Genomic DNA, 25,495 nt, shown 5'->3' with positions numbered 1-25,495 from the left:
AAAAAAAAAAACGTATGAAACATATGCATGCCCTAATTACTTATTTAACAGAAATAAGTTTCTTTAATTAACGTAAACAGTATATTTTCTGTTAGTTGCATTGTAATTCTGCATTTACACAAATAATTTTCTAAAATTTATAAATTCAAGTATATGAGTAAACACACATATTTATATATATCAACACACAAATTTACACTCATAAGTCATAAGTTAATCTTTTTTTGCCAGCAATCATAAGTTAATCATAACAGTATATTAAGATAATCCTTTATAACATTGTAAAATATAAACACAAGCACGTTGTTTTTTTTGTTTTTTAAAAACTACCGAAAGAAGGTTTGGCTTCGATGGCTTCTATGTGTATGGTATCTCAAAGTCTCAAGATTCTAAGCCGAAAGTAGACGCCTAACGGCACAAGCTTTCGAAATATTATTTTTATGTAACATTTTTTTCAAATCGGACCAAGTCAACCATATATGTTGTCTTCCATTATTTGTCCAAAGAGAAAAAGTAACCAAACCATGTATGTACTACGTAACACACCACTGAGATTATATGTGTTTTTATATTATAGTTTTGGATATGAATATTTGACTATGTAACCAAGATGCTGCAGATTCTTCTATACGTTGCATCAACACTTTGGTGAGGTGATGGTAAACGCTTTGGGTGGGTGGGTAGAGGGAAAATATGCAATATGCAACTTCCCCAATATATTTCTCTTGGCCTTACTTGATATAGAATATTTGAACTTTGCTCTTACGAATCTTATATGTTAATAGCAACCACATATGAGTATATTTTCTACGGTCAAGTGTGAATACACTACAAAATGATTTGAGGTGTAAATTAACTTTTATAGTAGGAAACGATTCTCGGATCTTGTACACCTTTGGCTAAAACGGAAGAGAGAAGTTCAGAGGCTTGCTACTTGCTAGGCTAGCTGCTCCGTGTGGTCAACTGAACCCTGGAATTATAAACCATGTGATAAACAAAATGCAAGTACTCTCCATTATTGAAAAGATTGTTGTCTGAAAGAGATTCTAGAAATTTCAGTTGAGACTCATCATGCAAATTTAGAATACGTATTTCCTTGTATTCAAGTATGGCTAATTTGATTGGGTAACGTATGTAGCTGAATTGATTCTGATTGCATCTATTTGTATCTTTCGAATGGTCCTAATGGTTGGGCTTTTACTTTGTTGGGCCAAGGAAACATCAACCCACATTGTTTCCTTACTTGAACACGATCTATAGACTATCCTTGTTTCCTTTACAGTTATACAGAAAATATGACATTTAATAACTTTTTAATAATTAGTTACAACTTACAACACTTCTACTTATAAACTGATTTTAATTATAAACATAATTATTCCCATTTTCAAAAACAGAAAAATGACAAAACTCACACTAGTAGATTTGAAAAGAGTTACTCAAAAAAAAAAAAAGCTTCGGTGGAGATATTTTATGTCATAAAAAATAACGGGTGACATATACGTTTAACTGTTTTAAAGATACACGACAGGTGACGAAAACTACGTTCTCTTTTATATGCGCATTCCTCTTTTCAATTGTCTCTCATCAGTTTTCAATTACCATCTCTTTGATCTTGGTTGCTCTTTCATCAAACCCATATCTCCATTTCTCTGTTAAAAATTCCTCCTCTTAATCCGACTCTGTTTCGTTCAGTGTAGCCAATTCCAATTCAAGGCATGTAACTCGCTCCAAAAAATCAAGGTTTCTTCCCCTCTCTTTAATTTATTTTTGTCAAAGTTGAAGACTTTATTCATTTTGAATGTGGAATCTTCTCACTCGAATCGCTTTCGCATTTTTTCTGCTTTACTGTTTCTTTTTTTTTTCTCTCATACTTTGTTAGCAAAATGTCTAACCTTTCAAAGCACATGCCTTTGACTATCTTTCCTCAGTAAAGGATTCACCTTTACCTTTTATTTTCCTGGAAGTTTTAAATGATAAGGTTGAGAACTTTAATGGTGGTTTAGGGTTCGTTGCCTGATGTGTCTACTAGTATTAAAGTTTTGAACTTTGCTTCCCCTTTAGGTTTGTGAGAATGACAGAAGAAAGAGATGAAGCTTCACACTCAAGCAGCAGCAACTTCCGCGAAAGAATCAGAGATATCAAGTGGGCTTCACTTGTCAAAATGTCCAAACAATGGCTAAGAAACCCACTCAACATGGCTCTCTTCTTATGGATCCTAGTAGTCGCCGTCTCTGGAGCCATCCTCTTCATGGTCATGACAGGCATGTTAAACGCCGTCTTACCCAAAAAGTCACAGAGAGACGTCTGGTTCGAAGTCAACAACCAAATCCTCAACGCACTCTTCACTCTCATGTGTCTGTACCAGCACCCGAAACGGTTTTACCACCTCGTCCTCCTCTGTCGTTGGAAGCAAGAAGAAGATGATGCTAAAGCGCTTGAGAAGGTCTACTGCGAGAAGGGAGCTCGCAAACCCAACGAAAGGTTCCACATGATGGTGGTTGTTCTCTTGCTTCATTTAAACTGTTTCGCGCAGTACGCGCTTTGTGGTTTAAACTTGGGGTTTAGAAGATCAGAGAGACCTCCCGTTGGTGTAGGTATATGCGTGTCTTTTGCGATAGCTGCTCCTGCTGCTGCTGGTTTGTACACCATCCTTAGCCCCCTTGGGAAAGAGTATGGAGACGAGGAGAATCCTGTGGATAGTAAGGTGTCTCTAGAGAGGAGATACTCGTTTGCTTCTAGGGATGATGAGAGTGATCTTGAGTGGAGAGGAGGAGTTCTTGACATATGGGAAGATATTAAAGTTTCATACCTCTCGCTGCTTTGTACTTTCTGTGTGTTTGGTTGGAACATGGAGAGGATTGGGTTTGGGAACATGTACGTTCACATTGCCACTTTTGTTCTCTTCTGTTTGGCTCCTTTCTTTATATTCAACTTGGCTGCTATCAACATCGACAACGAGGTGGTTAGAGAAGGGCTTGGATACATGGGGATTGTGCTTTGCGTGTTTGGTTTGTTATACGGTGGGTTTTGGAGGATTCAGATGAGGAAGAGGTTTAAGTTGCCGGGTTATAGCTTTTGTTGCGGGAGGCCTGCGGTTGCTGATTGTACGCTTTGGTTGTTTTGTTGCTGGTGCTCTTTGGCTCAGGAAGTGAGGACTGCTAATGCTTATGAGATTGTGGAGGATAAGCTTTGTAAAAGAAGAGAGGAGGAGGTGATCAAGGTTGATGAAGATGGTGTGGTGGATCCGAGTTGTTTGCCTGAGAAGATGAATACAACTATGGCTAGCTCTTCTTCTATTAGCTTGAGCAGACCGAGTGGTGATGAAGCTCTAAGTCCACCTTCTCCTCCGTTCATACACAGAGAAGCTACTTAGAGCTTTTATTGGTTTTGAGGGAAATAGAAAGCATGTAAAACCTGGTTCTATGATCGATACGTTTATACTACGGTTCATGCATTATCTTTAACTTCTAATTTGCTCATTCTAATTCTAATGGAATTTAAGTTTTGATATGTTTTATTTTGAGCTCAATTGGATTTCGGTTTTATACTCAAGTTAAAATGCAACATAGAGGTGAGGAACAATGTATGGAATCTAAATAAAATAAGTCGGTTTTCAGAATTCCACATAAGCTACTCGAACGAATGAGCCAAACAAGTTCTGAATTGTTGAATTCATGTCCAATTCTTTATTGTCCGATTAGTACGATATTGTCTATTTTGGATTTAAGAGGCTGAACTTATACTCCTATAAATTTACTTTTAGATTTCTTTTTAAAATGTTTCGTACTAATTAGAGTTGGACCTCTCTTTATATATTAGACACGAATGTGATTAAGAAACAAAAGATAGCCGTTGAACGTAGCAATTTACCGGCAGGTTATATCTATTTGGAAAGAAAAACCATAGAGAACAGTTTGTTTTTTCTTGAGTAGTAGCTAAATTACAATTGATTTTTGATCGCTCATGAATTCTGTAAACAGTGAAGAGTTTGTTGTCATATTCACATATACCTTTCAAGAATATTCTTTGCTGTTTTAACAAAAACAAAAAAAATACATATCTTTATTTAGCAATTGATCTTTCACTATAAATTAAGAGTTCATTAACCTAGTGAATTACTCAGCAACTCAAAGCAAAATCATAGCAACGAAACAAATAAATATTGTTGAGGAAAAGAAAAACAATAATGTCTACTACAAACAATAATAACATTTCTCTTATTTTTGTTCTTGTAATCATGATTAGCATGATTATATCAGGGTTTATTGAAATGGGAGATGCGAGGAAACTAATTGAGAAACGTCATATAGGATACGGAGGAATTGGATCAGGCACAATACCAGGATGTGGTCCGAAAAACCCAAATGCATCTGCGTGTAAGAAAACTCCGGCTAATACCTACCACCGAGGCTGCAGCTTTGGTAGCAGATGTCGACGTACTCCTCCTGCATTAGATACTTGAAAACTTTTAGTTAAGAACAAAGACAATCAATCTTTTAATTTTTTTTTTATTGTAACACAATCAATCTTTTAATCTATATTTATTCTCTCTTGTTATTCATTTTGTCATGTGACTATGTGAGTGACTAACTACTACCATATGTTTCTAGCTGTTGCAACCTTTTTTTTCGTTTGTTTCCTACACTATGTATTTGTGTATTCATTGCTTAATAATTAATTTATATATTTGTTTTGTGTTGGGTTCCATAACTTCAGACTGGAATGAAGTTTCTTGTCCGAGTAAAACACATTTCTTAAATTTAAAAATTTTAAGGAAAAAAAATAGTTGGCTGTTTTTTTTTTTTTTTGCAACATTTCTTTTTTTTTGCAACATGGAAAAAAGTAGTTGGCTAATTCCTCCATAAAACATTGTTTAGACAAAGTCCAAAAAGATAATAACAATACAATAATGACAAAAAAAAGAGCTGAAAAGTAAGGTATTCAGAATTTTTAAAATACATGATAATGTTTTCATTGGCTTCTATTCCAAATTTTATAATTAAAAAAATATAAAGAAAAATAAATAAATAAATGATCCTTTTGTGTAAAACAAATATTGCAAAAACCCTAAATTGGGTGAATGAATGTGAATGGGGAAATCGATCCTAAGTACGGTCAGATTCGCAGAGTTGGCAATTAGACTTTCTTCCGAGAATCCAAGCAGACGACCCACCACTCCTCCACGTAACAAAGTCTTCGTCAAGAAGGCGAGAGAGACGAAGCTCGGCGATTACTCCAATCTCGTTAAGCTGGAGAAGGCGGGATCGCACTCGGGTTCGAATCCCGCTCCTCCGGGTTCGGATCCGACTCGGGTTCCTCTCGCTCAGGTCGTGGAGGATTGCGTGAGGCGGTGGTTCCAGGACACGCTCAAGGAAGCCAAATCGGGAGACGTTGGTATGCAGGTCTTGGTTGGGCAGATGTATTGCAGCGGATATGGGATCCCTAAAGACGAACACAAGGTCCTCTCTTTTTCGAGTTTTTCGATTGGGTTTGTGTCTAATTGATGTGGGTTTAGTTTAGTTTTGGCAATTCTTAGCGAAAGTTTCGTTCTTGGGGATCTGAATTTTTGTCTCGAAATGTACATTTTTATATGCTTCGTGGTTGGAAGTTGTTTTGCTGACTTGGAATGTTATTTGTGTTTGTTTGATGAAAGGGTCGTGCTTGGATCAACAAAGCTTCAAGAACTCGATCATCAGCTTGGCAAGTGAGTGATAAGCCTCCAGGTAAGAACTAACTTGTTTGCATCTTTGATAATGTTCTTAGATTATCAATCGTGAGTTGTTGTTCACTGTGAGATCTCTTTTTTTCTCAGGTTATAATGCAAGCGATTCTGATTCCAATGATAAGAAAGAATGATAATGACGTTTTGAATGTTTGTAATCCTGGAATCATCACCAGTGTCTTTGATTTGTTAGTTTCTCTCCCCTCTTTGATTGTATCTTCTTGCTATATTATTCATATTTTGAAGCTTTGTTGTCATTTGAATGGCTTAAAAGATGGCTAAGTCATGATGATCTTTGTCATTGTCATTATTACCACGCAGTGAAGTTATTTTACTGTAGCTTAACTCGTTGTAGTATCCATAGGTTTTGCCAGTCATTTATAGTTCTTTGTCCCCCCCTAAAGCAGAATCAAAATTAACTTCCATGTTTGCAAAAGAGTATCAAAAGTTGACTTATCAGTTAGACCACCTGACATTACGTCTTCCAGATTTGGAATCTACACTCTAGGTTTGTGGATTTGAATGAAAGGTAAAGATAGTTGTGCCAGCTGGTTGCATCTGTTGTAGGATGGATCTTGTTTTTGGATCACGAATTCTCTGTTTTCCAAAATTCACATAAGATTAACTAAAAGTAAAGGTTGCATATAAATGTATAATGGACACTTAATAGCCATATGCAGTTCACAATAAGAATTGGACTAGCAAGCTACAAAAATGACCAAATAGCCAAATGGCAGCAATAGGTATATCCAACAAAACATATTGATTGAAACTGCTGATCTAATGATCAGTTTTAGCCTTTTTAGGTAGAAGTATTGAATAACGACCGAAAGGATTAAACGGACGGTCGAATGAAAAAGGAGTAGACTTTTGATCCCTTATTTTACTGAAACGCGGCAAGCAAAAACAATTTTTATATGCGAGTGGAGGCCAGTTAGGCTTTCTCTGTTTACAAACTCTCCATCCTTTACGCAAAGAATCCCATTCTCCTTCTTCTTCTTCTCTCTTTTTGTCGTTTTACCACACAAAATCATATATTTATATGTTGGTGATGCACTTCTAGTTTCTTTAAGCAACAAAAACATTTCCTCCACATACTCTGTTTTTCTCTGCCTTTAAACTCGTAGAAGCGAATTACAAGGAACTGCGTGAAGCCATTTTATTCCTTAAAGAGAGCTGCGTGATGACTAATGTAAGTAAGATCGTGTACACGGAAGTGGTTGTTCCAAATTGTGTTTGATGCAAAGTATGCTAACATTTGTGATATGATTATTTCTGATGGACAGGTTGTGGAGATGAAAGTGAATTTGCATTGCGACGAATGCATCAGGAAAATACTGAAAGCCATTAAGAAAATAGAAGGTAACAGTTGTATAATCTCCATCTCCTAGAATCATCTGTTAAAACCGAGTTATAATTGTCTAATATGTGGACTAATATAGTTGATTAGATAATAATACTACAAGATTGTAAATTACAGATATAGAGACATACGATGTGGACACACAGCTCAACAAAGTGACCGTCACTGGAAATGTAACAGACGAACAAGTCATTAAGGTTCTTCAAAAGGTGAGGAAAACTGCTGTTAAATGGGACCAAGCCAATCAAACCCTCTTCCCCAACTAGAGAGTTTTGAGCATAGTTGGATGACTCTATATGTACCTACGCTCAGTTTTGGCCGTTGTTTTCATGCATCTGTATCAGAATCCATGAGGATTAACTACAGAACACTACGTAAAATTTCGAATGCACCAATAGACTATATCGTACGGTTTGTATGCATACAAATAAAATGAGATTTAGATCATGTCTTTCAGAAACTTTATTCAACAAACTAAAATTCCCTTCGGCAATTGCATTCTGGAGATCAAATCTTCAGAGCATTGTTACAAAATAAACAAATTTATTCAACAAAAAACGCTTTTCCGCGAGTGTTTGCGAAAACAACAAACTGTCTTTTGGAAACTGAAAAATAAAGAAAGAAATGGGTGTTCTTGTGTAGTCAGACCATCTCCATGCTTAGAACCTGTGCTCCAGCTTCTCCTTTTCCATGTAGTGTTGAGCATACCTGTGTATGCACAGCACATTACACATACAAAAGTTAATTCCACAAAAAGCTATATACAAATAAGACGTTGGCTAAGTACTACTACTACTACCACCTCAATGATTCATATAACAATCAGAACTCATAAATAATTTATATTATTAAAATATGTTTGCTACTATCATCAATCATCCCTATTTGGATTCAGCTAGCTTTGTTCTATCCATTTAACATCTTGGATCCAATATTCGAATTCAATCCATTTAAATTTCTCATGAATCAATAACCCTAAAACAATCTGAGTTGCCAATCTCCGATTCAACCACAACCTCTACATCGCCTAACAATCAGATTCGAAATCATCAGATCCAAAATTTTCATACACAGATCCATCCATCGATTGATTGAGAGATAGAGAGAGAAGCGTACGAGTAGGTTCCGATGACGGGAGCGAGGAGGAGAATAGTGCTGATCCAATTCTCAGAGACCTTGTGGTGGATCTTCTCCGGCAGATCCTTCCATAGACCGGTCATGATCTTCTGCTGAAACGGCGACAACGCGTAAACCACCGCCTTCAATTTCACCGGCTGCTTTCCCATTTTCGACTCTACGCAACGAGGAAGACCTTTCGAGACGGCTATATCAAGCGTATTAGCCACAAAAACGGTGCCGTTTATATTACACAGGCTTTTTTAAATGGGCTTTATCGTAACGGGCCTCAGATTCTTTGTCGATAAATGTATGTTTGCTATAGTCCACGTGGACGGTTGAGATGCTGCGTTGCAGACTAGTGCGGTCTTTGGTGAGGATGTTTATATCAGATCATTGACGTTAACATGTAAACGAATCAAATAACCGTAACGTAAATCATACGCGTCTTCTGTATCTCCACGCGCCTTCTTCGTTTCCGATTTCCCCCACGCGCATCCGTGCGATGGCCAATCCGTCAACGTTGCCGATCTCAGATCATTCCGGCGGCTCCCCACCTCAGCAACCCGTCTCCACACCGGCGTTCCGCACATTCCTCTCCCGCCTCTCGGCGTCGATCCGCCAAAGCCTATCGCAGCGACGTCCGTGGCTCGAGCTCGTAGATCGGAGCGCGATTTCGCGGCCGGATTCTCTCGCCGACGCCTATTCCCGGATCCGGAGGAACATCCCTTACTTCAAGGTGAACTACGTGACGATCGTCTCCTTGGTGCTCGCGCTCTCGCTCCTCTCGCATCCCCTCTCTCTCCTCGTCCTCCTCTGCCTCTTCGGCGCGTGGATCTTCCTCTACCTATTCCGCCAGTCCGATCAGCCGCTCGTTGTCCTCGGCCGCACGTTCTCGGATCGCGAAATGCTCGCCGTTTTGGTCATCTTGACGATCGTCGTCGTGTTCTTGACCAGCGTCGGATCTTTATTGACCACTGCTCTGATGATCGGATTCGGAATCGTGTGTTTACACGGCGCGTTTAGAGCCCCGGAGGATCTTTTCTTGGACGAGCAGGAGCCTGCGAATATCGGATTGTTGTCTTTCCTCAGCGGAGCCGCTACCTCCGCCGCAGTTGCCGCCGCTTCGGCTCCTGCGTCAGCTCGTGTTTGATTCGGCACTCTTAAGCATTCATATCTACATTGACAAACTGATACATTTTTGCTATTGATCGTTTTATTTTTTTTTCTCTAAGAATCGATAGAGGGGGGAATGTAGTTTTGATCTTGTTGGTTAATCAAGATTCTGATTTTTTTTTTTACCTCCATTGTTGAACATGATTCGAGTATGTAACAGTTCTCACATTACTATTTTGGCATCGATTTTGGCTTTCTATGGTGTTTAGTGCAAGAATATGATCTAATCTCGATTTACTATTAGGTTTGAGTGACTGTTGTGGTAAGGATCTTACAAAACTTGCTTTCACAGTTTATCATTAACAAGAACATGTAGAACGATTCGCTTCATATACAGCTCTTGTGACATTGTGTTTTTCAGTTCTTCACGAACCTTTTTGCTTCTAGACAATTAATTCATTTGCAAATATGCAATTAGTTTCTTGTTATTGATTATAATGATAACCCCATGTCTTGTGGTTTTACATGCGTGATTGACAACAACAACTACAAAAAAATAGGCACTGTGTTCTGTGGAATACCCCGTGATCTGATCATGATGTTCGTGTTGAAATGTTAATAACTTGGTTCGGAAGTTTACGTCAAGATATTACATACATGCATTGTGGTCTATTTTTCATCCGGAGAGTTGTTACAGTGTTAGTCTCTTATCAGAATGTTATTTCGTCAGATTTGATCTTAGGTGCCGACCAAAAATGTCAGTGTCACACCGGCTATATTAACAAATCTCAGGTACAGACTTTGTTGGGAGATAAAAGGGAGAAATAACGACACAACTGAGGAAACGACGAGACAAAAGAATAGCGTAGCATATAAGATTATCGTGAATGTTTGTTAAAATGCATAATGAGTGATTTGAATTACTCCAAGAGAAAAGGTGCCTTTCTTCTTGGCAGTTAGTGAATGTTACACTCTACTAGAATGCATATGCTATTCCTATGTAAGTTTGTTAATATACAACCAAAAGCAATCATGAGATAATTAGACTACAACTAAATGAAATCATGAGATAGTTAGACTAATATGACCTCTCCATCTCTGAACATCTGAATGTGGAGTTTGAATATGCATTTTTATTTAGTTTTTTTGAATTTTGTTCTTCATACTCCTGTTGAGATACGAGGTTTGATTTTATCTTCCCTATCAAGAATTTGAACTTAGTATTTCTGAAGTTAGATTTTTATCAAAATGATTTATAGATGGAGAGAAGGTAGATTACTTTATGTTATTAAACAATTAAGTACTTTTCTTATAAACATGGAGACTTTTTTCTAAACAAAAAATAGACCAAAAATAATTATATAGGTAGAGTTTTGTATGGTAAAATATATTTTATGTCGACTTGGTATCAAGTTATCAAAAACTTTCTACAGGTGAAGTAACTCATGATGGTTAATGATCATTTTATTTGCAAAACAAAGAAGCATAGGAATTGTGGAAGAAGCTTGAGACGCAAGCACACTAGACGTGATATGAAATGACTTGAGTTCAATTCAACTAAACTTTGTTGAAATTATGCCGAGTGTTGGGTGCAACTACTCCCCTCACCTAAGTCTGTTCCCTTTCAATGTCTCAATTTCTATTCTCAATTTCAAAGGGAGCAACATAAAATAAGTTAAAACATTTTTTTCAAGTTTAAAACCTAGGGCGTCGAACAAGTTTGCAAAGCATGGTTATGCAAATATATATAATCATTCATAAAATTAAGTATGTTTCCATGACTTTAATTTTTAATCTAAATATCAACTAGTTTTTATCAGCTAAATAAACTTCAGTGATACTGGCTGTTATCATTTTTTTGTCTAACATCCAGAGATTTATTTGGTACTGGAATCATCTTTATGTTAGGTGTTTAATCTAATCCTATCTAACATATTTTGTCTAAATACACTTTTAATGTTAGTTAAAAAAAAATCAAACCATGGTTTTCAATGATAAATGTGAAAGGAAGCAAAAACATAACCAACGAACTGATAAAGACACTTTAATATGTTGGTGACCGGTAAATTTAATTTTCTTTTGAATAATTAGAACCTAATTCTTCCAAACACCACATAAAATTAATACATAACTCGCATGTAATTTTTCACTATAAATAGAATCTTTCCCTCTTCCAAAATCACTCAAACCATCCTCTCATCTATCTCGTAATCACCTCATTTACCTTAACCTCAGAAAAAAATTGAAGCTCAAAGTTTAAAACACACACCATGACGTCCCTTTACGCATTCTCTTGCTTATTTTTCTTTTGTTCCCTTCTCTCCGCTTCATCGATCATCGCTAAAGTTCAACACCATAACTTCGTCGTACGTTTTCATTACGATAAAAATAAAATTGCATGTCCATATTGATTAACACGTAATTTTTTTCGTTAATAACTAATTGTCATATTTGTTTTGCGTGTGTGTAAAGATACAAGAGACACCAGTGAAGAGGCTGTGCAAGACCCGTAATGCTATCACCGTTAACGGAATGTTTCCTGGACCCACACTTGAAGTCAATGACGGTGACACTCTTGAAGTCAAAGTCCTTAACCGTGCCCGTTACAATATCACCATCCACTGGTATGCTAAAAAAATATACATTTAGACAAAAGACCACAAATAAAGTTTAAATAATAATAAAAAATCAAATAAATATTTATGAAAGGGTATGAAATTAGTCTTAATAAGAGTTTTTTTAACGTTATAAAGGTTTTTCTTTCGCTTTTGTAGTTTTGATTCAAAATTATTAGGTTTGTTTTGTAAATATTAATATTTATAAAATGAATAACAGGCATGGTGTGAGGCAGATGAGAACTGGATGGGCTGATGGGCCTGAATTTGTGACCCAATGCCCAATCCGACCCGGAAAGAGCTACACATACCGTTTCACTATCCAAGGCCAAGAAGGAACATTGTGGTGGCACGCACATAGCTCCTGGCTCCGAGCCACCGTCTACGGTGCACTCATCATCCACCCAGCCCTTGGTTCCTCTTTTCCCTTCCCTAAACCGGACCGTCAAACCGCTCTCGTACTCGGTATATACCGTGCCAAACCAAAACAATTCTCGTACACATTTTGTCAAATTTTCGAATGTGCTAAATAAAAAATGGCAATTTTGTGTATCAGGGGAATGGTGGGATGCAAATCCCGTTGATGTAATAAACCAAGCAACTCGAACCGGAGCTGCTCCAAATATATCCGATGCTTATACCATCAATGGTCAACCCGGTGATCTCTATAATTGCTCAAACAAAGGTAAAATAAAAACTGTATAGTATATGATATCCGACTGACGTATTTGAAAATGCTATAATACATTACACTTGTAACTTGCAGAGACTGTTGTAGTACCGGTAAACTCAGGTGAAACAAGTCTACTACGAGTGATCAACGCAGCTCTAAACCAACCACTATTTTTCACGGTGGCTAACCACAAACTCACTGTGGTCGGAGCCGACGCATCCTACCTCAAACCATTCACCACAAAGGTCCTCATGTTAGGTCCGGGTCAAACCACCGACGTACTTCTAACCGCAGACCAACCGCCCAAACGCTATTACATGGCAGCCAGAGCATACCAAAGCGCTCAAAACGCACCGTTTGACAACACTACAACAACAGCCATTCTCCATTACAGAAACACGACAAAAACTTCTCTACCGATCACACCGTCTTTGCCTGCCTTCAACGACACGAACACCGTGACGTCATTCTCAAGAAAATTCAAATCTCTTCGAAACGTCGTCGTACCAAAAACAATTGACGAGAACTTGTTCTTCACCATCGGCTTAGGCCTCGATAACTGTCCCAAGAACTTTCCCAAGAACCGGTGCCAAGGCTTAAACGGAACCCGGTTTACCGCCTCAATGAACAACGTCTCGTTTGTTCTACCGTCGAACTTCTCGCTCTTGCAAGCGCATTCCAACGGTATTCCCGGCGTTTTCACGACGGATTTTCCAGCTAAACCGCCGGTTAAATTCGATTATACCGGAAATAATATTAGCAGGGGTCTGTTTCAGCCGGTTAAGGGTACTAAACTGTATAAACTCAAGTATGGAACGAGAGTTCAGATTGTGTTACAGGACACGAACATTGTTACGTCGGAGAATCATCCTATTCATCTTCATGGTTACGATTTCTACATTGTCGCTGAAGGGTTTGGTAACTTCAATCCCAAGAAAGATAATTCTAAGTTTAACCTTGTTGATCCTCCACTTAGAAACACTGTGGCTGTTCCTGTTAATGGATGGGCTGTTATCAGATTCGTGGCTGATAATCCTGGTAAGTTACAAAGGTTATTGATTATTGAACATTTGTAGTAATAATTGTTACAAATGATTTAGAGAGAATATTTTTTTTTTGGTTGGGCTGAATGAAACAGGGGTTTGGTTGATGCATTGTCACTTAGATGTTCATATCAAATGGGGTCTTGGTATGGCGTTTTTGGTCGAGAATGGTGTTGGAGACTTGGAGACTCTTGAAGCTGCTCCTCATGATCTACCTGTTTGCTAGTATCACGGTCGAAATCATCACAGAGATTATAGTTCCAACAAAGGAGACGCTATTAGAATTTTTGGTGTTGTATTGGATTAAAATGTAATTGTGCAACACAAGTCTTGTTTCTGCTTAGTGTGCAAATGTCTATCATAGTCCATGTTGTCTCTACGAATTGTTGTAAGAAATTTCACTATATTGATTTTGAGCACAATGATATAGCTTGCGAGGTGTAGTGAAATCACAACGTGGATCAAAGACAATCGATAATATATGGCTCCAATAGAGATTTCAAAGATATATTCTTCATTGTGAAAATATGTAATACCTCTGTTTTTAATAAATTACGTTTTAGAACCATGCACATAACTTAAAAAATATTTAATTTTCCATTTTATAAATAAAAATTAATTATTTACTTAACCACCATCCAACTAATAATAAAATAAAATATACAGTATCATTGGTTATATAACATTAGTTGTTAATAAATTTTACATAGAAAAATGAAATGCCATATAATTTAGAGAAAAAAAACCTATAAAATTATGGATTAAAAAACCGAAAGAGTAAAATTTGAGAATAAAATTTGGTCTGGGTATTTAAAAATATATTTTCAATGAATTTTTATTTATTAGTGTCAACAAAACCCACTCAATATTTAATGGGCTTAAATAGACGCAATTAGTCATAGATACCTCATGTGCAATGAGAAAAATGGGGATTGAAAAAGGAGCATATGGGCTTGGAGTACGTAGGCGATTGCGTAGACAGACATCATCAGTGGGCGTTAGAGACACGTAGTGGATGAAGTGGCCGTGGTATCAAAACTACACACGACGCACATGCAAAGGCCATGGCTGGTCGAAGTTAAGCCACCCAAGTTTGAGCTTCACCATTTGACACGTCTCTAATAACATTTAATCCTCTCAGAAAAAAATAACATTTAGTGAGACTTTTTAATTGACAAATAAACACTTTACCTTTTTGTTTTCCTGAACCCTTTACAACAAAAATGTAAAAAATTTAAAGTATAAAAAAATAATGCATTTCATATGATCTTATCTACAACCCTTTTCAATTTCACTTTTCCAGAACAACAGCCGCGTTTCGGGTGGTTCGAGAAGATTCGGAGACACTCGTCAACCGGAGAAGAGGACCGAATCAAATAACGACACGTCACTAGTTCTCGCTCAGATAAATATCAGAAATATCTAGAGAAGGCTATAAATACTCCTGGATCCTTCTCGTCAGTAGATATTTTCAATTTCTGATAAAAGCTTATCTTAGCCCAAAGGAGAAGACGCGAAATAGTGAACAAGGAAGCGATTCGTCTTGCGTATCATTTGAATTTCAATCATCGATCAATAGGTATGTTGATTCTAGAGTTCTTCGCACCTTTCCTTAGCTTCAATTTCATCATTATGTCGATCTGAAACTGGAGAAAGCTTAATTAGGTCTATTACCTAACTATAGGGAAGCTCGAATCAAATTGCTATGAGATCGTTTAGATAGAATCAGATTCGGCTTCTTGTATATTTGGATTAGTGTGCTGAGGTGTAAACGTCGTCGTTTTGTAGGTTTTTTTGATGCTTGTGGGACCAAAGATGGCAGTGTACGAGCATAATAAAACTGAATTTGATACAACCAAGAAAAGGAAAACGAGAAGTAGGCGTGATGGTACTACAGTGGCTGATAGGATCAAGATGTGGAAAGAGTATAACGACACTGTACAAGAGAGTCCAACCAAGAAACGGAAAGTTCCTGCGAAGGGGTCGAAGAAAGGGTGTATGAAAGGCAAAGGAGGACCTGAGAACGGTGGGTGTAGTTTCAGGGGAGTTAGGCAACGGACTTGGGGTAAGTGGGTTGCTGAGATTAGGGAGCCGAACAGAGGGAGCAGGCTTTGGCTTGGTACTTTCCCTACAGCTGAGAAAGCTGCGGCTGCTTATGATGAGGCGGCTAAGGCTATGTATGGTCCGCTTGCTCGTGTTAATTTCCCTCAGGCTTCTGTTTCTGATGTGGCGAGTACTTCGAGTCGGTCTGAGGTTTGTACGGTTGAGACTCCCGGAGTTGTTCATGTGAAAACAGAGGATGCGGATTGTGAATCGCCCATGGCTCGTGTGGAGAATGATGTCCATGAGGGTGCAGAAGAGATGAAGATGGATGTTAATGTACATGCCGCTGTAGATACTCCAAGCAAGGATTGGTTGAGCGAGATCGAACAGGAGTATTGGACTGGGCTTCTGGAGGAGAAGCAGAAACAGAAGGAACAAGAGATGGTTGCAGCAGGGAACTTTCAGAAACAGCCGGATGCACTCTCTGTTTCAGATTACGGTTGGCCTGCGGATCTGTATCAGAATCAGTGGAACTCTTTGGAGATGTTTGATGTTTCTGAGCTTCTTGGTGATCTAAATGGCGACATTTTTACAGACACGAAGCAGAGCCAATGCCTGGGAGACAATGTTGGAGGAGGTTTACCTGAACCCGAGAAGGAACAGCTGCAAAGCCTTGGCTCAAACTACAGATTGTCTCCGTTGCAGCACGAGGCACAAGATGGTAGTGACTTCTTCGATCTGAGTTTCTTGGATGTGAAGAACTGAGACAGTGGGGTGCAGTTGGATGATGTCTTTGGATTTGTTTGATTTGGCTTTATCCCAGATGACTGTTGAGACTCTTATCTAAGTTTTTAGTGATGTAGAGACCCTCTCAAAACTGATAACTCCTAGAGAATTGTATATACTGTGAGATATGTTCCAAAAAAAAAGAAAAGTATATACTGTGAGATAATGTTTCATATCCCTACTTAATTTAAAATAACAATATTATCTTTTTTTGTCACAAATAATAATATTATCGTACTGAATGAATTAATGACTCAACTAAAAATTATTAAAATATGAGAAATAAGCAAAATTTCTTAAAATTATGGAGATGATGACAAATAAGCAAATTCACTTCTCAAATAATAGTATAGATAGATAGATATTTTTATTAATTCTACAATATCGTTCCTATTAATTTCAGGACTTCATACGATTACTATTTAAACAAACTTCACCAATGTCATTTTTATATACTCTCGACACATACCAAAGCGTCAATAATGTTGTTTATAACACATTCACATGACAATAATATAAAAATATAACCCAAATGTAAAATTATGCAAATTTGAAATAATGATGTAAAATATAAATGTATATTATTTATTTTTATATACTCTCATCCCGCGCAAGGCGCGGGTCATTACCTAGTATAGTAATAAAGAAAAGATTGTACTTTACTTATACTGGGTCTCGTTAGTTAGTTAAGGCTTTAGAGTCTTCTTCTTATGGGCGTAGATGTGTGTGTTAAAGAATTGTTATGGGCTTATTGTGGGAATAGTGAGGTTGGGATGAAAACGGTTCTACCGTATTTCCCGAATTTTTTACATGTTTGACGCATACACTGGTCCACAACCATAAAATAGTCACTAGAGGCACCTAAAGCAACGACCCAAGTGTCGATTTACGCACTGCCAAAATTTGAAAGCAACGAAAATACCTGATTCACAACAACTTGAAAAACTCGTTTTTGTCATCATTACTATGGTCTACAGTCTGCGAGAAGATTATAGCTTGTCAGATCTAGTCACGTTGCGGTTGAAGTCTCATGAATTAGGTGCAGCTGATATCTTCCTGTTCACTTGGGGGTAATACGTTCGTATGTCACTCTGTAACGTTGATCGTGGCTTGCTTAGCATTCCGGCTATATACTGGACTTTAGTTAGTTTTTTTTTTTTAGTTAGTTGAGTTTAATTTTATGCAAACAGGAGACAGGATAAGATTTATAATATCAATTCGGCCAAACTTCTGATCAAGTTTTTGTTATGTGGACATACAACTTAGAAAACATACCAGGTCATACGATTTGTTAGGTGGGTGATTCGTTGTTATTCTAACCCAATTGCTAAGCTAGATCCAGTTCAAGAACTGACAGGCCCTTTTTGTATGTAATAGATTTGGTTAATCCACTTCCAACACCCTTTATTCAGCTATTAAACGAACAATCTGAACACATATTTAAATTGTCTTGTGATTCGTTAAAATAATCTCAAACTTCTTTTAAGTCGATATTTCATATAGGATACTTCTTTTACAAGATGTTTATCATCCACCTCGAAGATATATTCATATGTTCTGTAACATGGGAAATGGTTTCATTACAAAATAAGTTTGTTAATATTGTAAAATTATTATTAGAAAAAGAACGTGCCTCATATCAAAAGAGCAAAAGGTAAAGAATACAGACAAATTGGTCAGTGAAGTCTGTTGTAGTTATCTCCAAGAGAAGTCTCGGACAGCTTCTTCTTTTTTGTCTTTTTGAAAATTTCAAAAGATAAACAGAGATCGAACTATTTGGAACTCCCATAATATTTTCTTATTTTATATATTATACACATAAAGAGCTCAAGTTTCTTTAGTTTTAGACTTTTTGTAAATTTACCACTACAAATCTCAATTCCGATTATCAAACATCTAAACGATTTCTTTCGTATATACCACAAATTTAAACAAAATTAGCTTGTCTGCATGTTTATATAAATTTATACAAAGAGGAAAAAATATAATGAAACTTGATGTAAAGTATCATGCCCATGTCGTCACTATAATAAGAAGATTGAAATCTTTGAAAGAAAGATATATATGTATATAGCATACAAAGTCGCGATGCAACAACCTTGGTACTATATGATAATATAATATTAAAATGACAACAAGAATAAAAGAAATGGAGAAAATAAAAAAGAAGGGAAAGGATAATCTTCCACCTAAACTAAGTCCAAAGAAGATTGCAAGTTGCAACATCCACTTGCATAGTCCGGCGTAAGCTCTTTGATAAGGTCTCACCTTCCTAGTTTCCTCCCAATTTCTCTCTCTATCTATACTTGATACTTCATATATATATATATATATATATATATATGTCTCTATCTATATATACCATATATACATACAACATTCTTTACACATATATGTGACAATTAACCCATCAACATCTGTGCATGCACGTGTGCTCATGCATGTATGTCGCTTTGAGCTACTTAGCCATATGCGGTATGCCCATGGCTATCATGCATGGATTGTGATTTACACAATTAGTTAATGAGATTTCATGTGTTGCTTAATTACCTTACGGTCTACATTTTGTAAATGTATATTCTTATTTTCACGATTTTTTTTCTTAAAATATAAACTAACTAAGTTGGTTGTAGGAATTACGAAACATGGTTTAATCTTGATCATTCATTCCCTGGACTGATATATTGTACACGTTTCTTGTCACCGTTAGTAAGAATAGATTAGAACATGTAAATAATTAGTATATAATAGTAATAGAAAATCTTTTACTATAACTAATGATTTGAACTTTAAAATGAAATCTGGGATCACCTCTTCTTACAGAAGTAAATTATTTGATGGAATCTCTAGTTAAACACTGTAGATTCTAGAATATAAATTTATCAGGATGGAAAATAAGGAATATTCATTGGAATATATCAATTTAATTAGCTGTGTTTAATAGGAAACAAAGGAAGCGTCTTAAGGTAAAAAATCATGGGAGATACGATGGTTGCAATGGTCACATATACACGCACAAATGAGTCTATATATATACACACAAATCCTTCACATTCCCAGCTATCTCTATCTTTCTACAAACATATTTTTATATATAAAAATACACAATATGTTCATATCTTATTTATATAAAAGTTGATCATCACTTTTAAAATTTCTCAAACAAAACCAACTTGACAACCGACAGCAAACAAGATCAAAAGAACTCTCTTCTTTAATTTCTCATCAACCAATATAAACGAATCCATTATTTCTCATCCGAACTCAGAGAATCAACAAAGAGAGAGAACAAGAAGAAAAGAGAGAGAGAAGAGATGAGATCACCGGTGCAGCTCCATCACGGCTCGGACGCCACGAACGGCTTCCACACGCTGCAGACTCACGACCAAACCGATGGTCTGATCAGACGAGTATGTCTCACGCGCGGTATGCATGTGCCGGAGCACGTGGCGATGCACCACACACACGACGTGGGTCCGGACCAGTGCTGCTCCTCCGTGGTTCAGATGATCCACGCGCCTCCCGAGTCTGTCTGGGCCCTCGTGCGTCGTTTCGATAATCCTAAAGTGTACAAGAACTTCATCAGGCAGTGCCGTATCGTCCAGGGGGACGGGCTCCACGCCGGCGATCTCCGGGAGGTCATGGTTGTGTCCGGACTCCCGGCGGTGTCGAGCACCGAGAGGCTCGAGATCCTGGACGAGGAGCGTCACGTGATAAGCTTTAGCGTCGTGGGTGGGGACCACAGGCTAAAGAACTACCGATCGGTGACGACACTTCACGCGTCGGACGACGAAGGAACCGTGGTGGTCGAGTCTTACATCGTCGATGTGCCACCGGGAAACACGGAGGAGGAGACAGTTAGCTTCGTTGATACCATCGTCCGGTGCAACCTTCAGTCTCTGGCTAGAAGCTGTACCAACCGGCAATAATCTTGTCTTTATAGTTTTATTAATTGCGATTATGTATCTATCTTAATGTTTCTTTTGGATGTTTCTTTCGATCATCACATGGAAGAAAATTTGTTTGGGACTTCGTAGATTTATGTTGGGAATCAAAATATTGTTGGAGGGATTCATTAAAAAATGGATTTAGGATTGGTACATAATAACATTTCATTTGAATCTGTTACTTTGTGACTTGTGTTTAATTTCTAGCTTGTTGTTTGTTATTCATTTTGTCTTCACCGTTTGTGTTGTTTGTAAACGAGTGTGTTGGTTTATAAACGAATTTGAATTCACTGCATCAAACTATTGTTAACACGATAGACTTGGTAACTTTTTTTCCGTCGCTGGTCCTTGTGTCCACATATTTTAGATACAGAACAGTATAATTTAAAGCCGATGTTCTGAACTAGGAATCAATGTTATTCTCATAAGTTTGTATACATGAATGTACCGTATATTTAGCTGAACCATATTATTTAAGAAGAAAACAATTGTTTACATTGAAGAGATTGCAGAACAGGAAATATTAGTTAGACCTGATTAGCATGTGCAGTTACATAAATAAATAATTTTCTAGACCTAAAGCAAAAACAGACGTGCTTAAACTATTGCCTACTTGAGTTCCATTGGCTACTAGTTTTGATCAAGTGGTGGATTATCTTATTTTATTCCGTTTTGTTTTCTCAGTTAATTATAATTTATAACCAACTAACCTAGTGGGTATATTATTTTATTCAAATGGTCTACTGTTTTTTTAGTTTGTGGGCTTATTTTAATTCGTTTGATTCAAAATTTTATTATGTGAAAAAGTCTAAAAGGGCATGCAATAAAAATCTAGCTGGAAACGCGTTGCAATTTGCTAGTTTTTATGCTCCTAGTGGGATATGATACAACGAACGAACCCATATGCCGGTCTTTAATAGCTCTATTCATTCATTTTCTTTTTAAAATTGTACAAAATCAAATAATAGAAAAAACTATAACCACTTATATTATAAATCACAAAATCGTCACTAATTATCGTTATATCCTCGTATAATACTACAATAGCTCCTAGTGGGGATTTCTAGAAAAACCATGACCCAGTGGTCAATGTTTCAATTTTTTTTATACCAGATGTTTAAATTTCCAGATGATATAATTTATTTAAGATAATTGAACGTAAAGTATCGGAGATTTCACAATGTTGCAACAAAACTATTCGTTGTGATAAAATGCTGTAATAAGCAGTACGTAACTATGTATGTAGTTCAGTAGTTTATTTTTTTTGGGGTAAAAATGTAGTTCAGTAGTTGGAGATAGTATTGGCATGAAAGATGTTGTAAATGTAGAACTAGTTTACACCATACAATAATAAAAAAATAAAATTATATAATGATGCATAGGTGTAAGAAAATTAAAAAAATAATAGGAACATCGGTTTATTAATAACCTAGAAGCATGATTAACCCGAACTTTTAATTTGAGGTTCTTAACTCGTGATTTGATATTTTTGTTTTTTTTTTTACATTTTTCGGTTAAGAGTCGGCTCTTATATCTCTTATTTAAGAGTCGGTTCTTAGTTTTTCTTCTGATAACTCGGGTTAATTACGGGACCTTTGACGTTCCAGCAAATCTACCTACACATGCAATTATGCTAACTAACATACGTACGTACATACATCATTCAAATGGGCCGAGAGAGAGAGACTTTAAACAAATTGGCCGGAATCACCTATTTTACTAGCGGGCTTTCGAAGAAGCTCGGGCCGATTTGTTAAACCGGTCCAGTATCTAATCCTGGGTCGGCAAAATCCAAAACCAAACCGAAACAATCAACACGCTGCGATTTTCTCCACACTTATAAAAAGGTTCACTTCAAAAATCTTGCGGGAGCGAGCGACGAGAACACAGCAGCGGCCGTCAATGGATCCATCGCCGAACACTAACGAAGCGTTGACGGAGACGCGTTTCTCCGACCTAAAACCTCCACTATCCGAAGATATCATCGAGGCGCTTCTCCGGTCCGGACCCCCCGGTTTCGAGTTCTGTACTCCGGTTCAGGCCGCGACGATCCCTTTACTCTGCAGCCATAAGGATGTCGCCGTCGACGCCGCCACCGGTTCTGGAAAAACCCTGGCTTTCGTCCTCCCTTTAGTAGAGATTCTCCGTCGTTCCACTTCTTACCCGCCGAAACCTCACCAGGTACGAGAATTAGCAGGAACATTCCGACCAATCTGGAAATTAGATTATTACAGTAAATAGTAGTTTATGTGGTTTGTAATTTTAGAGGGTCTTTTATTTTGTGATAAAGTTTTAATCTTTGTTTTTTTTTAAATTGTGAACTTGATGCAGTGTAGCATTAAGATAAATATGATTCATTTTATATTTTAGTTATCTTGTTTATTTTATTAATTATCTTAGTTAGTTAGAATTTTCTTCAAGGATTTTTAATAGTTTCAAGGATTATTTGGTTTTCATATAAACATTTGATTTATGGTTTTAGGTTTGATGCATATTATTGAGATAAAATTTTACAGGTTATGGGGGTGATTATATCGCCAACGAGAGAGCTATCAACGCAGATATATAACGTGGCGCAGCCCTTTGTTTCGACTCTACCAAATGTGAACTCTGTGCTGCTTGTTGGAGGCCGAGATGTGAGAGCTGACATGAAGATTATAGAAGAAGAAGGATGCAATCTCTTAATCGGCACGCCTGGGAGGCTCTCTGATATAATGGAACGAATGGATATTCTTGATTTCAGAAATCTTGAGGTAGTTTTCTTCAGTCTTGGGGTTATCTAGACTGGTTAAGATGTCTAAACAACTTAGAAAATGTTTGCATATGTAGATACTTATCTTAGATGAGGCAGATAGGCTTTTGGAGATGGGATTCCAGAAGCAGGTGAACAGCATTATATCTCGCTTGCCAAAGCAACGTAGGACTGGCCTCTTTTCAGCTACACAGACAGAAGGCGTCGAGGAGATGGCCAAGGCTGGGCTTAGGAACCCTGTGAGAGTCGAAGTTCGAGCTGAGTCAAAGTCGGCATCATTGACGAACTCGAAAATACCTTTTGGTCTGCACCTTGAGGTATAATCACATGCCTCTGCATTGCCATTTTCATACTTTAAGAGGTTTTATTTCTCCATTGTCTCTGCAGTATTTGGTATGCGAGGCAGATAAGAAATCATCACAACTAGTGGATCTCCTCGTCCGGAATAAAAACAAAAAGCTTATAGTGTAAGTTAAAAAGCATTTCACACAGACTTATAAAATGAAGCATCCTTATAGAATCTCTGCAGCTACTTCATGACTTGTGCTTGTGTTGATTACTGGGGACTCGTTCTTTCAAAAATCCCTGCCCTGAAGTCCATTTCTTTAATTCCTATCCATGGGGATAAGAAGCAGGTAAGCTACCATGATATGTTTTACATATCATATCTCTGGCACATTTCCTTATGTTATATTAAATGTTTTGATGGAATATACTTTAGAATGCAAGAGACAAGGCGTTGGCTTCGTTTACTAAAGCATCAAGCGGTGTCCTTTTGTGCACTGATGTCGCTGCACGTGGACTTGACATTCCAGGCATTGATTACGTAGTTCAGGTATATTGAACGATGCTTGTTTCCATTATTTTGCCATAGTTGTTGCAATATTCAGGGTTCACAGGTTGGAATTTGTAATGTTCATGCAGTATGATCCACCACAAGACCCAAAGATGTTCAACCATAGGGTTGGCAGAACTGCAAGATTGGGAAAAGAAGGAAGGTCCATTGTTTTTCTACTGCCTGAGGTTTTGCTTTAACCACTTTTTATGTTCTCCTTAAATAGCAGAGCAAGAAAAGCTGAAAAATCTACTTGCATGTGTGTGTAGGAAGAAGACTATGTAGAGTTTATGCGGAGAAGAGGAGTCTTTTGTCAAGAGAAAAAATGTTCTGAGGAAGCATCCGATGTCATCCCGATTGTAAGAAACTAAACCAAACCCCACATGCATCTGTCTCTCTCGGTTGGTCACAGTGTTTGAGTAATTGCTACAATGTATTCAGATACGTTCACTAGCCATGAAGGACCGGGCAGTGTATGAGAAGGGAAAAAGGGCATTTGTTTCCTTTGTCCATGGTTATAAGGAGCATGAATGCTCTTACATTTTAAGGTCCATATTGTTTAATACTAGTTGTTGTTTGCAAATGTATTCTCTCTTTTTTCCTCCAAGTTTGGTAGCTAAAAGGGTTCCTCTCTTTTTTTTCTCGTAACTTACAGATGGCAAAGCCTTGAAATCGGAAAGTTAGCCATGGGATATGGACTCTTACATGTTCCATCAATGTCTGAAGTGAAACAAAAAAGACTGTCCAGTGAGGGTTTCTCACCCGTTGAAGGCGTCCTCAAGTTTGAAGATATAAAATTCAAGTATGTTTTGTTGCTGCTCATGTCCTTAGGCCTAGTGTTCTTTGCGAGTGTTAATTTTGCTGAATTGTTTTTTTGAATAAAACGCAGGGACAAGTCTAAGGAGAAGCAAAGAAAGCAAAACTTACAAGCAAAGAAAGAGAAGCTGGAAGATAAGAAAAGAGAGAGAGACAAGAAAAACTCGAAAAAGGCGGTTAATGCTTCTTCTGCTACGGCAGATTCTAAGAAAAGAAAGCTAACAGGAAAGCAAAGACAAACCATCCAAACAGCTGAAGATGAAGAAGAGATGGCTCGAGATTACCGGTTACTGAAGAAACTGAAGAAAGGTTCAATTGAAGAAGATGATTTTGCTAAACTTACAGGAGCTGATGACTTTTAATCTCATGAGAAGAAACACAAAACTTTTAGAGTTTTGAGCAAAAACATCTCCCTTTTTTTCGTCCCAGGACATAATTAATAGTAGTACAAGTATCTCTTATATATAAGAAAGTGTTTTTGCATCTTGATTTTCATATTTTCATATTTGGTTATGATCAGCTCTACAATGTGTTGAGTAAGGAGGAGGAAGACAAAGGAAGGACAAGTATCAGATGAACTGTCCTGGGAGATCTCATCATTGGCTGCAATAGTGGTGCTAGAATAACAGTCGAACTCATCCAGGTAGCTGAGACTCTGTCTCATG

At 37.4% G+C, this 25,495-nt stretch overlaps 9 protein-coding genes across 9 annotated transcripts; 8 read left to right on the top strand and 1 right to left on the bottom strand.

Annotated features, from left to right (window-relative positions):
- Positions 1–1,560: 1,560 nt before the first annotated feature.
- On the top strand, positions 1,561–3,513 carry LOC106419030. The gene is made up of 2 exons (XM_048742604.1): positions 1,561–1,743; positions 2,065–3,513. The coding sequence occupies exon 2, from the start codon at positions 2,075–2,077 to the stop codon at positions 3,374–3,376; it is 1,302 nt and encodes a 433-aa protein (XP_048598561.1). The 5' UTR covers positions 1,561–1,743; positions 2,065–2,074; the 3' UTR covers positions 3,377–3,513.
- A 1,487-nt stretch (positions 3,514–5,000) lies between these two features.
- On the top strand, positions 5,001–6,064 carry LOC106419023. Its single transcript, XM_013859768.3, has 3 exons — positions 5,001–5,462; positions 5,657–5,726; positions 5,816–6,064. The coding sequence occupies exons 1-3, from the start codon at positions 5,094–5,096 to the stop codon at positions 5,857–5,859; spliced, it is 483 nt and encodes a 160-aa protein (XP_013715222.2). The 5' UTR covers positions 5,001–5,093; the 3' UTR covers positions 5,860–6,064.
- Positions 6,065–6,484: 420 nt separating this feature from the next.
- LOC106419061 (heavy metal-associated isoprenylated plant protein 36-like) lies at positions 6,485–7,535 on the top strand. The gene is made up of 3 exons (XM_013859815.3): positions 6,485–6,917; positions 7,012–7,087; positions 7,206–7,535. The coding sequence occupies exons 1-3, from the start codon at positions 6,909–6,911 to the stop codon at positions 7,352–7,354; spliced, it is 234 nt and encodes a 77-aa protein (XP_013715269.1). The 5' UTR covers positions 6,485–6,908; the 3' UTR covers positions 7,355–7,535.
- LOC111201517 (cytochrome b-c1 complex subunit 8-2, mitochondrial) lies at positions 7,536–8,570 on the bottom strand. The gene is made up of 2 exons (XM_022693671.2): positions 8,205–8,570; positions 7,536–7,796 (listed from the first exon to the last, which is right to left on the bottom strand). The coding sequence occupies exons 1-2, from the start codon at positions 8,372–8,374 to the stop codon at positions 7,748–7,750; spliced, it is 219 nt and encodes a 72-aa protein (XP_022549392.1). The 5' UTR covers positions 8,375–8,570; the 3' UTR covers positions 7,536–7,747.
- A 139-nt stretch (positions 8,571–8,709) lies between these two features.
- On the top strand, positions 8,710–9,579 carry LOC106419184 (PRA1 family protein B3-like). Its single transcript, XM_013859939.3, has one exon. The coding sequence runs from the start codon at positions 8,710–8,712 to the stop codon at positions 9,355–9,357; it is 648 nt and encodes a 215-aa protein (XP_013715393.2). The 3' UTR covers positions 9,358–9,579.
- A 1,908-nt stretch (positions 9,580–11,487) lies between these two features.
- Positions 11,488–14,076, top strand: LOC106419221 (laccase-12-like). The gene is made up of 6 exons (XM_013859979.3): positions 11,488–11,686; positions 11,793–11,944; positions 12,156–12,400; positions 12,492–12,620; positions 12,702–13,646; positions 13,747–14,076. The coding sequence occupies exons 1-6, from the start codon at positions 11,591–11,593 to the stop codon at positions 13,875–13,877; spliced, it is 1,698 nt and encodes a 565-aa protein (XP_013715433.2). The 5' UTR covers positions 11,488–11,590; the 3' UTR covers positions 13,878–14,076.
- An 858-nt stretch (positions 14,077–14,934) lies between these two features.
- Positions 14,935–17,023, top strand: LOC106419013 (dehydration-responsive element-binding protein 2A-like). Its single transcript, XM_048742602.1, has 2 exons — positions 14,935–15,230; positions 15,440–17,023. Exon 2 carries the CDS (start codon positions 15,449–15,451, stop codon positions 16,457–16,459), a length of 1,011 nt encoding a protein of 336 aa, XP_048598559.1. The 5' UTR covers positions 14,935–15,230; positions 15,440–15,448; the 3' UTR covers positions 16,460–17,023.
- A 2,518-nt stretch (positions 17,024–19,541) lies between these two features.
- LOC106419095 (abscisic acid receptor PYL5) lies at positions 19,542–20,526 on the top strand. The gene has a single exon (XM_013859856.2). The coding sequence runs from the start codon at positions 19,795–19,797 to the stop codon at positions 20,407–20,409; it is 615 nt and encodes a 204-aa protein (XP_013715310.2). The 5' UTR covers positions 19,542–19,794; the 3' UTR covers positions 20,410–20,526.
- Positions 20,527–22,298: 1,772 nt separating this feature from the next.
- Positions 22,299–25,319, top strand: LOC106419215 (DEAD-box ATP-dependent RNA helicase 18). The gene is made up of 11 exons (XM_013859973.3): positions 22,299–22,608; positions 22,944–23,180; positions 23,257–23,496; positions 23,567–23,646; positions 23,709–23,814; positions 23,901–24,014; positions 24,104–24,202; positions 24,284–24,373; positions 24,456–24,562; positions 24,670–24,816; positions 24,904–25,319. The coding sequence occupies exons 1-11, from the start codon at positions 22,330–22,332 to the stop codon at positions 25,190–25,192; spliced, it is 1,788 nt and encodes a 595-aa protein (XP_013715427.2). The 5' UTR covers positions 22,299–22,329; the 3' UTR covers positions 25,193–25,319.
- The last annotated feature ends 176 nt before the right edge of the window (positions 25,320–25,495 follow it).

This window comes from Brassica napus, chromosome A10 (genome assembly GCF_020379485.1).
Source record: "Brassica napus cultivar Da-Ae chromosome A10, Da-Ae, whole genome shotgun sequence".
Lineage (NCBI taxonomy): Eukaryota > Viridiplantae > Streptophyta > Magnoliopsida > Brassicales > Brassicaceae > Brassica > Brassica napus.
The sequence above is the reverse complement of the archived record's forward strand: the minus strand, read 5'-3'. Positions and strand labels throughout refer to the sequence as shown.